We start from the raw sequence: 15,272 nt of genomic DNA, 5'->3' as shown, positions 1-15,272 counted from the left end.
TGCTTATGTGGTGCTGGGGAATCGAACCCAGGGCCTCAGGCATGCAAGGCAAGCACTCTACCACTGAGCCACCTTCCCAGCCCGAGTACATTTCTTGATGGGCATTGTTACCCCTTCCTATTTCTCCCACTCGCCTTCCCTACCTCCCCACCCCATCTGCCAAACTTGTAAGGTTCATGTCCAACATAGTGTCTTGTGAATATCATTGTTGCAATGAGTCATCCTGTGTCCTTGTTTCAGCATTTTGTTATTCCCTTTCCCCTCCCCAAATTAGATAAATGAATGTACAAGATGATCAAATTATTTCTTTGAAATTTTTTTTCTTCTTTTGCCGGGCGCTGGTGGCTAACGCCTGTAATCCTAGCTACTCAGGAGGCTGAGATCTGAGGATCTCGGTTCAAAGCCAGCCCGGGCAGGAGAGACCGTTGAGACTCCTATCTCCAATAAATGACCAGAAAACCGGAAGTGGCGCTGTAGTTCAAGTGGTAGAGCGCTCGCCTTGAGCTGAAGAGCTGAGGGACAGCGCCCAGGCCCAGAGTTCAAGCCCCACAACCGACAAAAATAAAAATAAAAAGAAAGAAAATTTTTTTCTTCTCAACTGTGGCCTCTGTGTGATCAAAGTTTGCAAAATGAATAGTGTAGTCCAGATTATTCTTTTGTCTCTTTGTGTTTTCTTCTCTTTTTAACTCATTATGATGAGGAATTTAAAGAGCTTAAAATAACATGCACTGAGGGGCTGGGAAGGTGGCTCAGTGGTAGAGCGCTCGCCTTGCATACATGAGGCCCTGGGTTTGATTCCTCAGCACCACATAAGCAAAAAGAATAAAAGCCGGAAGTGGTGCTGTGGCTCAAGTGGTAGAGTACTAGCCTTGAGCTGAAGAGCTGAGGGACAGTGCCCAGGCCCAGAGTTCAGGTCCCACGACCGGACCCAAAAAAAAAACAAAACATGCACTGAAGTCATGCAAAGCTTAATTTGCCTCATCCTTTGTAATACTACAAATGCAGATTTTTTTTTTCAGCTTAGCATGTTGAAATTTTTTCTAAGCATGTGCTCCCATTTCAGACAGAGGGCATCTAGTAGTCAAAGTACCACAAACACTGTGATGGGCACCTGTGAATATGACTTCACAAGGAACAGCTGTATTTATAGATATTTGATTGTGTGTCCGTGCATGCACTCACACACAGATACCAGAGTCTGAACTCAGGGTGCTGTCCTGAGATTTTATGCTCAAGTCTAGCACTCTACCTTTCAAGCTACAGCTCCACTTCCAGCTTTATGAGTGTTTAATTGGAGATCAAATCTCAAGGATTTTCCAGCCTAGGCTGGCTTCAAATTACAATCCAGATCTCAGCATCCTGAGTAGCTACAATTATAAGTATGAACCACCAGTGCCTGGCTCTAGCTATCTAATTTTTATAATGTTCTATGACAGTTTTTGAGGCTTAAGCTAATATTTAAAGTATGAGATATTTAAGCTTTGAAAGTAATTAAAATGTGTAAGTTTAAAAACTCAAAACTAGAAAAAGTATGATGAAATTAATGTCCTCTAGGAGAATTGAAGACATTAGTTTCATTATATTTTTTCTTTTTCCTCACTTGTGCTAGGCAGGAGTTGTACCACTGCGCTACACCAAGCCTGGCCCGCTCCTTCTTTTTTTTTTTGGCCAGTCCTGGGGACTAAACTCCAGGCCTGGGCACTATTCCTCAGCTTCTTTTGCTCAAGGTTAGCACTCTACTACTTGAGCCACAGTGCCACTTCTGGCTTTTCCTGTTTATGTGGTATTGAGGATTGAACCCAGGGTTTCATGCATGCTAGGCAAGCACTCTACCACAAAGCCACATTCTCAGCGCGCGCACGCACGCACACACACACACAAACACACACACACAACCTTCTTTTTTTTTTTTTTTTAAAGGATAAGAACACTGGACAGAGATGTTCCAGCAACCCTATTGTTTCATCCCTTCTTTTCCCCTCCCCAGAAGGAACCACTACCCTGAGGTCAATGTGCCTAAATCTCCTACCAGCCCCACAATAGACACCTCCTCCCCTCAAAAATGTGCATTTTGCCTGGTGTCAGTGGCTCATGCCTGTAATTCCAGGAGACTGAGATTTGAGAATTATGGTTCGAAACCAGTCCAAGCAGGAAAAGTTTATGAGATTCACATCTCCAATAAACTACTCAGAAAAGTCCCGAAGTAGCACTGTGGCTCCAGTGCTAGGAACACTAGCCTTGAGCAAAAGAAGCTTGGAGACAGCGCCCAAGACTGGCAAAAAACAAACAAACAAAAAAAAGTACATTTTATATATATACCAAACATGATGCCATTTTTATACATTGGCTAAATTTCCAAAATGAAATTAGAACTTAATTTTTTTTTTTTTTGTTGGTCATGGGGCTTGAACTCTGGGCCTGGGCGCTTGTCCCTCAGCTCTTCAGCTCAAGGCGAGCACTCTACCACTTGAGCTACAGCACCACTTCTGGTTTTCTGGTGGTTTATTGGAGATAGGAGTCTCACGGTCTCTCCTGCCCTGGCTGGCTTTGAACCGCAATCCTCAGATCTCAGCCTCCTGAGTAGCTAGGATTACAGGTGTGAGCCACCAGCGCCCGGCTTAGAACTTAATTTTTTTAAACCTTAAAAAGAAGCAAATTTAGTTGGGCGCCAGTGGCTCACACCTGTAATCCTAGCTACTCAGGAGGCTGAGATCTGAGGATAGAAGTTCAAAGCCAGCCCAGGTAGGAAAAGTCCATGAGGCTCTTATCTCCAATAGACCACTCAGAAAACTGGAAGTGGCAGTATGGCTCAAGTGGTAGAGTGCTCGCCTTGATCTGAAGAGCTGAGGGACAGCACCCAGGCCCAGAGTTCAAGCCCACAACTGGCAAAAAAAAAAGAAAGAAGCAAACTTTTGATGAACTTGAAAACAATATTAAGTGAAATAAACTGGCTATAAAACCACATGCCCCAGGGCTGGGAAGGTGGTTCAGTGGTAAAGTGCTTGCCTTCCATGCATGAGGCCCTGGGTTCAATTTCTAAGCACCACATAAGCAGAAAAAGCCGGAAGAGGCTCTGTGGCTCAAGTGGTAGAGTACTAGCCTTGAGCTGAAGAGCTGAGGGACAGCGCCCAGGCCCAGAGTTCATGCCCAACAACTAACAAAAACTAAATTAAAATTAACAAGTTCAACTTGCTGCTTATGTGCATGCATGCATGTGTAAACACGCAATTATGTGTATGTGTGTTTGTGTGCCAATCCTAGGGCTTGAATTCAGGCCTGAGTGCTGTTTCTGTGCTTTTTTGCTCAATGTTAGCACTCTACCACTTCCAGCTTTTTGGTAGTTAATTTACAGATTTTCCTGCCAGGACTGGCTTTGAACTATAATCCTGAGATCTCAGCCTCTGAGTAGCTAGGATTATAGGTGTGAGCCACAGGTACTAGACTAGTAATATTTTAAAATTTAAAAAAAATTAATTTCTACAGGCATCTAATGAAAGTTCAACATTTTGGACATGAGGGAAAAGGAATGAGAGTTTCTGAATCAATTAGCATATATAAGTTGTAGAAAACCCAAACAGGACAAGAAGGCTTTCATAAACACTGTGTGTATAAGTAAGAGCTTAGATGGCCCCATATTACCATTCTAATGTGAGTGAAATTACTAAGCTTTTATCTTAAGAGGGCTTCCTCATTCTCTAAAAAATCCTACTTATCTAATTATAAATTATAGGGCTGGGAATGTGGCTCAGTGGTAGAGCGCTTGCCTTGCATGCTCAAGGCCCTTGGTTCGATTCCTCAGCACCACATAAACAAAAGGAAAAAGCCGGAAGTGGCGCTGTGGCTCAAGTGGTAGAGCGCTAACCTTGAGTTGAAGAGCTGAGGGACAGCGCCCAGGCCCAGAGTTCAGGCCCCACAACCAGACCCAAAAAAAAAAAAAATTATAAATTATGTTAGATAGTAGAACTCAACCTACCCACTCACTACTGTAATCATTAAAATTCTCATTGAGAGAGGTTTACTAACTCTAAGAATTCATGCATTTTAACACTAGAATCATGTATGAAAACCAGAGCACAGTGAGAGAGGCATGAAGAAGGACATTTACCAGAGCATGAATAATCTCGTGTTTCACAGTAGACAGCATCCCAACAAACTCCTGAGGCTGGGTAGAGATCATATTTGGACACAGGTTAGCATATCCTGCTATTGGCCTGTTAAAACAGACGTTGAATTTTTTAAATTATGTTCCAGAACAATATTTATTATATTTACTAGCCAACACTTCTCTATCAAAAACTGTTCAAGGACAGAAGATGCTTTGCTTAGTATCAAATGTCACTCTGTAGCTTTTACTATCTGTCTGTGTATGTGCACGCGCACACGTGCACATGCGCTTCTGCTGGTCCTAGAACTTGAACTCTAACATAGTCTATTACCAACAGGGCCTAGGCACTGTCCCTGAGTTCTCTTGCTAAAAACTAGAAGTCCCATTTCTGGCTTTTTGTTGATTAATTGGAGATAAAAGAGTCTCATGGACTTTTCAGCCCCAACTGGCTTCAAACTGCAATCCTAAGATCTCAGCCTCCTAAGTAGCTATTACAGGCATGAACCCAGCACTATTTGGTTTTTATAGTGTTTATTTTTGAAGTAGTCTCAGTTAATAAGCCTAGTCCAGCCTGAGCTGTGATCCTCCTACTTGTGCTTCCCCATGTTACTGTGGATAACAGGAATTTCCCACCATTGGTTGAAATAGTCTTACCAACTTCTTTTTGCCTTGGCTGGCCTTAATTTTTATTCCCCATCTCTGCTTCAAATAGCTAAGATTCCAAACCATCCTATTCAGCTTGGTCTGTGTGTGTATGTGTGTGTGTGTGTTGGGTATGTGCACATGTGTATGTGTTTTACAGGATCCTATATGAAGTATTTTTCTACAAAGTATGTATCACATTGTAAAATCATATATTTTATTTCCAAGTATGAGGCTAGTACACAATGTCTATTTTGTTCATCTACTCTGCTGGCAATCTATTGCATAATCAAACAACCATGAAGCAAATTCATGAAGTATACCAGTTTTGAAAAAAGATTTTCTCTAAAAGCTTCAACATTCCTCTCAGAAGAAACCAAAATCCCTAGATGTGAATAGATGTGAGTAACTTCATATTCATTTCATATTCACTGCTACAAAGAAAATTTATTCTTTTTTTTTTTTGCCAGTCTGGCGCTTAAACTCAGGACCTGAGCACTGTCCCTGAGCTTCTTTTGTTCAGGGCTAGCACTCTACTACTTGAGCCACAGCACCACTTCTGGCTTTTTCTGATGAGGAATTGAACTCAGGGCTTCATGCATGCAAGGTAAGCACTCTACCACATTACCAGCCCAGAAAATTTAGTCTTTTAGGTACTCACTCAAATCAAGGTTGAACTAACCACAAAAGTGTGAAAATAAACAAAGCAGGGCAGTGAAGCTGCAACATATCTTCCTTGTGGGGCTCCATCCGTGTGCTATCTGCATAGGTTCTCTTATCAGCAGACAATTAGATACATTGGGTACTTTGAGCATTATTAGGTACCATCAGTATTATAAAAAGCTGAAATGGGATTAATGAGCAATATGGGAGTTTATATCCTTCTCCTCACCCCTCAGGGAAGTTAATCTCACACTAATACAGAAAGTTTCACCTTTTTCTTTTTTTCTTTTGCCAGTCCTGGGGCCTGAACTCAGGGCTTAGGCACTGACCTTAAGCTTCTTTTTGTTCAAGGCTAACACTCTACAACTTGAGCAATAGCACCACTTCCAGCTTTTTCTGTCTATGTGGTACTAAGGAATCAAACCCAAGCTTCATTCATGTTAGGCAAGCACTCTACCACTCAGCCAAATTCCCAACCCAAGTTTCAGCTTTTGTAAGCATAGTAAAAGCTCAATATAAAAAGGTATATGTTCAAACAATGTAGAAATATATATATTTTTTTTGGGGGGGGGTCCGGTCATGGGGCCTGAACTCTGGGCCTGGGCGCTGTCCCTTGGCTCTTCAGCTCAAGGCTAGCACTCTACCACTTGAGCCACAGCGCCACTTCCGGCTTTTTTTTCTGTTTGCTTATGTGTTGCTGAAGAATCGAACCCAGGGCCTCATGCATGCAAGGCAAGCGCTCTACCACTGAGCCACCTTCCCAGCCCGTAGAAATATATTTTAAAAAGTGATAATATTTTATTTTATTCTCTCCTCTTACTAAATTCCACAATCAAAGGTAACTACTTACAATAATATGATGTACATTGTGTTTAAACCATCCTAATTTGGCAATGCTGATCAGTTTCCTGGGATGTAGGACTTGCTAAGTCCTGGCCAAACTTGGAGTTTGCCTGTCTGATTCTTCTCCTTAGTAAATTCTAATATATAAACATGTTTTAAAACAAATACAGAATCATATCAGGTATTCTGTTTTGCAATGTTCTGTTGATGCTTAATGATGAGATTTTCATGTGTATGCAGTCCATAAGGCTTAATTCAAATTAAGATAAAGAACCAAATTCTGCAGCATTATAATTATGGAAGTATACTTCTCAAAGACATCTACTTCAAGAAAGAATCTCATTTTATCAAGTATTACTCATTTAGCACTTCAAATTTTGTTGATGAGAAATAATGAATACAAAATATTAATTTAAAAAGTAGCTTCTTTGTGAAGGTGGCTCAGTGGTAGAGTTCTTGCCTTGCATGCATGAGGCCCTGGGTTCGATTCCCCAGCACCACATAAGCAAAAAGGAAAAAAAAAGCCGGAAGTGGTGCTGTGGCTCAAGTGGTAGAGCGCTAGCCTTGAGCTGAAGAGCTGAGGGACAGCGCCCAGGCTCAGAGCTCAGGCCCCAGGACCGGACCAAAAAAAAAAAAAAGTAGCTTCTCAGAAAAACAACACTGTACACACAGCTGCAAAAATATGTGGCACAAAACCATGTTATTCTGCAGTAACGCACTGCATTATTGGGTGCATTATATAACACACTACAATATTGTGATATTATACTTTCTAACTCAGTCTAAGGACTTGTGACTGATTTTACCAATCAACAATCACATTAAAGTACCAGACTTCTTTTCGTAACACATAGTGATTTTCAGTTCCTTGTACCCTTCTACAAGAGTGACAGTTCAATTCTGATGAATAGACTACCTAATTAAACTAATACTTTCTCTCTTTTTTTTCTTCTTCAGTAAATTGTCATCGATGGAAAAGAAAGAGATCTTTAAAGTCAGTCGGTCTTGGGACTACGAAATGGGTGATGAGTACTTTGGCCTTTTGCCTTACTTGCACATGAATTTGTCATTCTAATGTCTCCTAAGTTTTAGAATGTTACATTTAGCCTATACTGAGAAAGGTGGCAGTTTCTATTGCCTTCAATTGACTCGTTTGGTTGTGAAAAAATAATCATTTTTTACTTCATGGATGGAATGCTTCACCAGGAAAATCTTTTGAAAACAAAAAAGTGTTAATTTAGTTCAGTGCATAACCTACCACAAATGATAGGACACTTAGGTGAACAGCTGTTGTTTTCTAGCACTTTGCAACCTAAGTAAGAGGTTAATGTTAACAAGTTATTTTCTTAGGGAGGTATTTACCTTGAAAGACCTTGACAGCAGACCTTTTCTTTAGAGTTTACAGGCAAAAGGATAGGGAAAGAATGTAAGAGAACTGGCAGAAAAAAAAGTCAAAGGAAGTTGTTCAGCTTTCTTTCTTTCTGACTACAATATCACCATAAACAAGAATGAGTCATATTCAAGGTAGCATGCAATTTCTTAATACAAGAAGCACTCTAGCAAATGCAAGGTTCCTATAATATTAATACTTAAATTTGGTTTAAGAGGTTCCATATTAGGTCTTGGGAATTAAGTCTTAGAGGGAAGTTTACCTGTCCATTTTTGCTTCCTGCTGACAATAGGCTGCATAAGAGATAATGTTTTCATGGCTGCATCTCTCAGTGGCCAGAGCACCAACATAGAGAACGAAGTCTGCATCCCGGACGCCTTCTTGGTCCAGCACACCCACCGCCCCACAGGGCCACTTCCCTCCTCGGCAAACCCTGCATTGCTGCATGCATGGCAGGCGGAATGGGAGGGCAAGGAGGAAAGAACCAGAAGAATCGGATCAAAAATATGGTTAGCTAGAGTAACAATATCACAGTGAATCCAGGTAATAAATTTATTTACCTTTATTTACTATCCCTAAATTTTTATCCAAATCCAAGCATGGGGATAGAAGCTTGTAGTTCTAGTGCTTGGAAGGATGAGGAATGAGGATCACTTGACCATTGTCCGGACAGGCCTGGGCAATGTGGTAAGACTATTGTCTCAGGAAAAAAAAAACAAGCTGAGATCCAGTTGCTCATACCTGTAATCCTAACTACTTAGTAAGAGGCTGAAACCTAGAGGATCTTGGCTTGAAGCCAGCTGAAAGGTCCAAGAGATTTCATCTGTAACCAGTAAAAGCCTAGCGTAGAGGTGTGGCTCAAGTGGCACAAACAAAACTTCACTAAGGTGGGCCCAAGTAGCTCACACCTGTAATCCCAGCTACTCAGGAGGCTGAGATCTCAGAATCACAGTTCTAAGCCAGCCCAGGCAGGAAAGTACTTAAGAATCTTATCTCCACTTACTCACAGAAAAAAACCAAAGGGGTCCTGTAGCTCAAGTAGTAGAGTACTAGTCTTGAGCAAAAAGGAGCTCAGAGACAGCACCCAAGCCCAGTTTGAGCTCCAGGACTAGCAAAAAACAAAAATACCCAAACCTCTAAAATCCATATTTCTCTCTTTACTCAATTCTTCTTTCTTCTTTCTTTTTGTGTGTGACATTTCTAAGGCTTGAATTCAGGGCCTAGGCACTGTCCTTGAGTAATTTTGTTCAGGATTAACTAATGCTCTGCCACTTGTAACATATATATTACATCACACATATGTGTATTACATATTATATATATATATATTACATACTATACATTAAAATGTAATATATGTTTATTTAATTTTTTCTGGTACAAATAACAGATGCTCACAATGAAAACCCAGAACATTAGAAAAATGCTCGGGCAGTAGGTGTGGCTCAAGTGGTAGAATTTTTGACTAACACAAGAGTCTAAGCTCAAATGTCAGGAAAAAGAGAGAGAGAGAGAGAGAGAGAGAGCGCCGTTAAGAGCAGTGCTAATAAAAATATTGTTTATTATTTCTCTCGCTTTTTTTTTTTTTTGGTGCCAGTCCTGGGGATTGAACTCAGGGCCTGGGCGCTTTCCTTCCGCTTTTGCACTCAAGGTTTGGACTCTACCACTTGAGCCGCAACTCTACTTTTGACTTTTTGATGGTTAATTGGAGATAAGGGTCTCACAAACTTTCCTGCCTGAGCTGCAAACCACAATGAGTAGCTAGGATTACAGGTGTGAGCCACCAGCATCTGGCTTACACTCCTCTTTTGAAAACCAGGTCTTGCTTTGTAGCCCAGGGTGGCCTTGAACTTGAGATCCTTCTGCATCAACCTCCAACTATTAGAAATACAAGTGTGTACTCTTTTCTCTAGCTGTTCTCAAAAAATTTGATGTCATATATACACACACATATATACACACACAAATGTATATATATATGTGTGTGTGTGTGTGTGTATTTTTAAATAAAATATGGTAACCACTGATTTTCAAAGGTTTTATTTTATTTTATTTATTTTTTTACCAGTCCTGGTGCTTGAAAGTCAAGCCTCAGTTCTATCCTTGAGCTCTAGGCAAGCACTCTACCACTAAGCCACATTCCCAGCCCTCAAAGGTTTTTTAAAGGAGTTTAAATACCTTCTTAAGGCAGGGCATAAATAACTATTTCATTCTTTTTGTTGTTGTTGTTGGTCGTGGGGCCTGAACTCTGGGCTTGCTTACTGTCCCTCAGCTCTTCAGCTCAAGGCTAGCATTCTACTATTTGAGCCACAGTGCCACTTTCGGCTTTTTCTGCTTATGTGGTACTGAGGAATCAAACCCAGGCCCTCATGCATGAAAGGCAAGTACTCTACCACTGAGCCACCTTCCCAGCCCCAACTATTTCATTCTTTAATAACTGCATATATTTCATTATATAGCTATACCATAATTTAATAGCCTCAACAAACATATTTACAATATTATGAAAAACACCTTTGAATACATATTCCACAATTTTTTATTTTTATTTATTTTTTTTGTCAATCATGGGGCTTGAACTCTGAGCCTGGGCCCTGACCCTCAGCTCAAGGCTAGAACTCTACACTTGAGCCACAGTACCACTTCTGGTTTTCTAGTGGCTTCTGGGAGGTAAGAGTCTCACAGACGTTCCTGCCCAGGCTGGCTTTGAACTGCAATCCTCAGATCTCAGTCTCCTGAGTAGCTAGGATTACAGGAGTGAGATACCAACACCTGGCTTCCACAATTATTCTTTAAGTGAACATTATTTACATACATTTCGCAATTAGTACAGTTTGGAGTGGTTTGCTTTTTTCTTTGTGGACACAGGGTCTCATTATGGTGCCCCAGCTAGAATTTGAACTCACAGGCTCAAGTGATCCTCCTGCCTCAGTCTTCTGAGTAGGCAATTAGAGGCATATAACCACTGCCTCTGGCTCCTTAAATAGTATATTTAGGCAATAAATTTCTAGGTTAGGATAGAACATACAACAAAAAGATATAAAATTGCCCCTTAAAAAAAAAAGTAACTGAAGCTAGGAGCCAGTGGCTCAGAATGACAATCCTAGTTACTCAAGAGGCTAGGTCTAGAGAAATGAGGTTCAAAGCCAACCTGAAGAGAAAAGTCTGAGAAACTCCATCTCCAATTAATGAACCAAAAGCTAGTCTAGTGTGTCTGAAGTGGTAGAGTGCCTCTGCAAGCAAGAAAGCTGAGGATATGAAGCCCTGAGTTCAAATCCCCATAATTACCAAAAACCCACAAACTACCCCGAGTTAAAATATATACCTAGTATAAGTTTTTCTGGTGAATAAAGATAAAGTTACAAGTTACAAGTTCAGAAACACATGAGGGAGAAGAATAAAATCAGCCTACCTGTGATTACTTTTTGTAAGAAAAAAAATGGAAATTGCAGAGCTGGGAATGGAGCTCAGTTGTAGAGCACATATCTAGCATGCATGAGGTACCAGTTTAATCCCTAGCATTGTACCCAGAAAAGAAAAATGAAACAACTATTCCTTTGTACTTAAGGCCATAATAACTTCTTGGTGAGAGGAATCCAAACTCTCCCCATGTTTACACTGTAGGGCAGAAAGCAGTGCTAACAGCAGGGTAAGTTACCTGGAGATGCTCCTCAGGCACGATAACTGGGCCACATTTTGTATGGACTGCACATTCTCCAGTACAGTATCTATGAGGATCATTTTCTTTCCTAAGATACTGGTTTGTTGCACATTGTCTTTAATTCATTTGTACAACAAAGTTTAAATTACAATAAAGAAAAAAAAGAAAAGTTCACAGTAGTTAAATCATAGTAATAAAGTGATAGCAAATATATCTTCATTAATAATGGTTACTATTTAGCTAGCAAAACAGTCTAAGAAAGGATTTCAGCTTTATGAAGAATTTTCAAACATCGCAATATTTCAGAATCAATCTCGTAGCCATGAGGAGGAGGAAAGGGAAGGGGAAGAGGATACCCTTAGAAACATCCTGTAAACCACCTCATCATAGAAAATTGAAGACAGGGATTTTCAACAGGTGCATATACATTCTTTTGAAATACCTTGCAATTTGGTCCATAAGTACAAGTAAAATAAAATATCCCAATATAAACTTCACACATTGCCATATTGGTAGAATGGGGGTGGTGGTAACTGAATGAATGAGGAGGTCATTCCCCACTGGAGATGACTGTCTTTCAGTCTTCTGAAAGTATTCTTTCCCTAATAAACTTTAAGTACCTAAATAAGGAAAATGATCAGTGTTCAATGTAACATACCTGCTAAGTAAGATAGTGCCAGCAGGTCTACGAACTTGAAATGTCTTCTCTAAATAAGAAATAGCTTGTGGGAAAAGTTTGTTCTAAGTAAATGGGGGGAAAATCCAGTCAGAAACATAGTGGTGGCATAAATTATATTTAAACAAGTAGTACAAGATATGAATGACATGAGACTTAGAAAAGCTTTACAATATTTGAATACAGACACTAGTGAAAGATAGTGTGGCAATGGGTGGAAACAGGAAAGAAATAAATTCTCTTATTTTCTAGTTCAGTCTGAGAACTGAACACCAGGATTTTTTTCCCTACTCCTACTTAAGTAAATAATTTCAAAACAGAGCTGGGCCCTGGTGGCCCACACCTGCAATCCTAGCTACTAGGGAGGCTGAGATCTGAAAAACACAGTTCAAAGCCAGCTCGGGCAGGAAAGTCCGTGAGACTCTTCTCTCCAATAAACCACCAGAAAATTGGAAGTGGCGCTGTGGTTCAAGTGGTAGAGCATTAACCTTGAGCTGAAGAGCTGAGGGACAGTGCTCAGGCCCAGAGTTCAAGCCCTATGACAAACGAACAAACAAAAAAATTCAAAACATAAATCTTACTCGGTACTGTGGGCTCATGTCTGTAATGCTAGTTACTCAGGAGGTTGAGATCTAAGGACTGCAGTTCGAAGCCAGTTAAGGAGGAAAGTCCATGAGACTCTTTATTTATTTATTCATTCATTCATTTATTTATTTATTTTTGTCAGTCGTGGGACCTGAACTCTGGGCCTGGGCACTGTCCCTCAGCTCTTCAGCTCAAGGCTAGCACTCTACCACTTTAGTCACAGCACCACTTCTGGCTTTTTCTGTTTATGTGGTGCTGAGAAATTGAACCCAGAGCCTCATGCATGCAAGGCAAGCACTCACTACTGAGCTACCTTCCAGCCTCCATGAGACTCTTATCTCCAATAAACCACCAGAAAACCAGAAGTAGAGCTATGACTCAAAGTGATAGAACACTAGCCTTGAGTGAAAAAGCTCAGGGATAGCACCCCATGACCGAAAAAATAAAATAAAATAAAAATAAATTAAAAAATCTGTGTGACCAAGAACTGATTACTTAAGTGCAAGACTGATTTAGGTTCTAAAATTTAATTGGTTTGGGGGGGGGAGGTGGCTCAGTGGTAGAGTTCTTGCCTTGCATGCCTGAGGCCCTGGGTTCGATTCCTCAGCACCACATAAGCAAAAAGAAAAAAGGCCAGAGGTGGCACTGTGGCTCAAGTGGTAGAGGGCTAGCCTTGAGCTGAAGAGCTGAGGGACAGTGCTCAGGCCCAGAGTTCAGGCCCCATGACCGGACCCCCCCAAAAAAAAATATCAGCACTGACATAGACAACTCCGGTCAGTTAATCTGCAGGAGAATGAACATTCCCACCAAGAGAATGGTCTTCTCTGGCTGGGAAGGTGGCTCAGTGGTAGAGCGCTTGCCTTGCATGCGCCTTGCATGCATTAGGCCCTGGGTTCGATTGCCTTGCATGCATTAAACCCTGGGTTCAATTCCCCAGCACCACATAAGCAGAAAAAGCCAGAAGTGGTGCTATGGCTCAAGTGGTAGAGCACTAGCCTTGAGCTGAAGAGCTGAGGGACAGCGCCCAAGCCGAGTTCAGACCCCACAACTGGATCCAAAAAAAAAAAAAAAAAAATGGTCTTCAGTATTTAAATAATTGTTCTTTAGCTCTATCTTAAACATGCCTATTCCCCAAAACCTTAAGTAAAAAAAAAAAAAAAAAGGAAAATCTGGTTTAATATCAAATTATAACATAGGACAACGTAATTTCAAAAACTGGTAAGTGTGCCACAGCAATATCTTAAATAACATAATAAATACATCACTGTCAATAAGTTTTGTCCAGTCATTCACAAACCAGTCATGTGTACATTTTTATCAATAATTAACATATAATAAAATCTACCCACTTGAAGTATCCAATTCATAAGTGCTTATTACATACCTTTACAAGATTTCTTTTCTCAGGGAGCAACCTGAAAATAATGACATGACACCTAAGAAATTGCCACTCAATGCCAGAGCCTATGCCATATGTTCACACTGCTGCAAGAAATGCCATGTGGACGCGTACCTCTATATGTTGTTGAGTATGTCCTCTAAAATCTCAATCTATCTCAGTAAGTTATTGAGAGATTGCTCTGTACCAAAGCATGGTGCTAATATTATTTTGTTCATGTGGGGAAATAACATAAAAAATACCAATGATTCTGAATAGCTCTCCACAAAACACTATAGGCTCATAATTTATCTGTCTTCCAGATCCTCTTATACTATCTAGACTGGTGGCTCACATCTTTAATCCTAGCTACTCATGAAGCTGAGATCTGAGGATCATGGTTTAAAGCCAGCCCAGGCAGAAAAGTCTGTGAGATGCTTATCTCAAATAAACTACTCAGAAAAAGCTGAAAATGGCAATATGGAAAAAGTGGTAAAGTGCTAGCTTGAGCAATGAAAGGCTCAGGGACAGCACCAGGCCCTGAGTTCAGGCCCCAGGACTGGCAAAAAAAAGAGTGTGTGTGTGTGTGTGTGTATACACTTGTAATTCTCTGGGAAATAATTTTATAATTATTTTACTTTTATTTTAGTGCTATAGGGATTTGACCTCAGAACCTGTGTTTATAAGACAAATGCCTTGCGAGACCACTTAACCTATATTCTCAGCTCTTTTTGTTCTTTTTATTTTTTATTTTTTTTTCCTGGTAGGTCTTACCTTTTTGCCTGGAACTGGCACAGACCATAATCCTCCTACTGTGGACTCCGACTTATCTGCGATCCCAGACACATACCCCCAGCACTTGGCTTTTTGATTGAGACGGGAATCTTGATAACGTTTTTCCCAGACTAGACTCAAACTGAGATCCTCCCAATCTCTGCCTCCTGAATAGCTGGGATTACAGATGTGAGCCACCTTACCCTGGAAACCACCTTTTTCTTTTTCTCCTCCTCCTCTTCTTCCTCCTCTTCCTCCTCCTCCTTTTTATTTTTCTCCTCCTCCTCCTCCTCCTCTTCTTCTTCTTCCTCTTCCTCCTCCTCCTCCTCTTCTTCTTTCTCTTCTTCTTCCTCCTCCTCCTCCTCTCCCACCCCTCCTCCTCTTTCTCTTCCTTCTTCTCCCACCCTCCTCTTCCTCTTCCTCCTTCTTCTTCTTTTGCCAATCTGGGGCTTGAACTGAGGGCCTGGAAGCTGTCCCTGGGCTCCTTTTGCTCAAGGCTAGCACTCTACCACTTTGAGCCACAGCACCACTTCTGGCTTGTTTTTTTTTTTTTTG

The 15,272-nt window shown here is 40.8% G+C and overlaps 1 protein-coding gene across 1 annotated transcript in view; it reads right to left on the bottom strand.

Annotated features, from left to right (window-relative positions):
* Lmln (leishmanolysin-like (metallopeptidase M8 family)) overlaps positions 1 to 15,272 on the bottom strand; it is a 58,196-nt gene that overhangs the window by 33,561 nt on the left and 9,363 nt on the right. Inside the window, exons 3-7 of the mRNA XM_013019318.1 lie at positions 13,950 to 13,980; positions 11,963 to 12,045; positions 11,302 to 11,419; positions 7,906 to 8,084; positions 4,106 to 4,211 (exon numbers count right to left, since the gene is read on the bottom strand). Of these exons, the coding sequence (XP_012874772.1) occupies positions 4,106 to 4,211; positions 7,906 to 8,084; positions 11,302 to 11,419; positions 11,963 to 12,045; positions 13,950 to 13,980 (517 nt within the window). The remainder of the gene's footprint in view (positions 1 to 4,105; positions 4,212 to 7,905; positions 8,085 to 11,301; positions 11,420 to 11,962; positions 12,046 to 13,949; positions 13,981 to 15,272) is intronic.

This window comes from Dipodomys ordii, unplaced genomic scaffold, assembly GCF_000151885.1.
Source record: "Dipodomys ordii isolate 6190 unplaced genomic scaffold, Dord_2.0 Scaffold45, whole genome shotgun sequence".
Classification (NCBI taxonomy): Eukaryota; Metazoa; Chordata; class Mammalia; order Rodentia; family Heteromyidae; genus Dipodomys; species Dipodomys ordii.
This window is presented reverse-complemented; position numbering and strand designations above follow the sequence as displayed.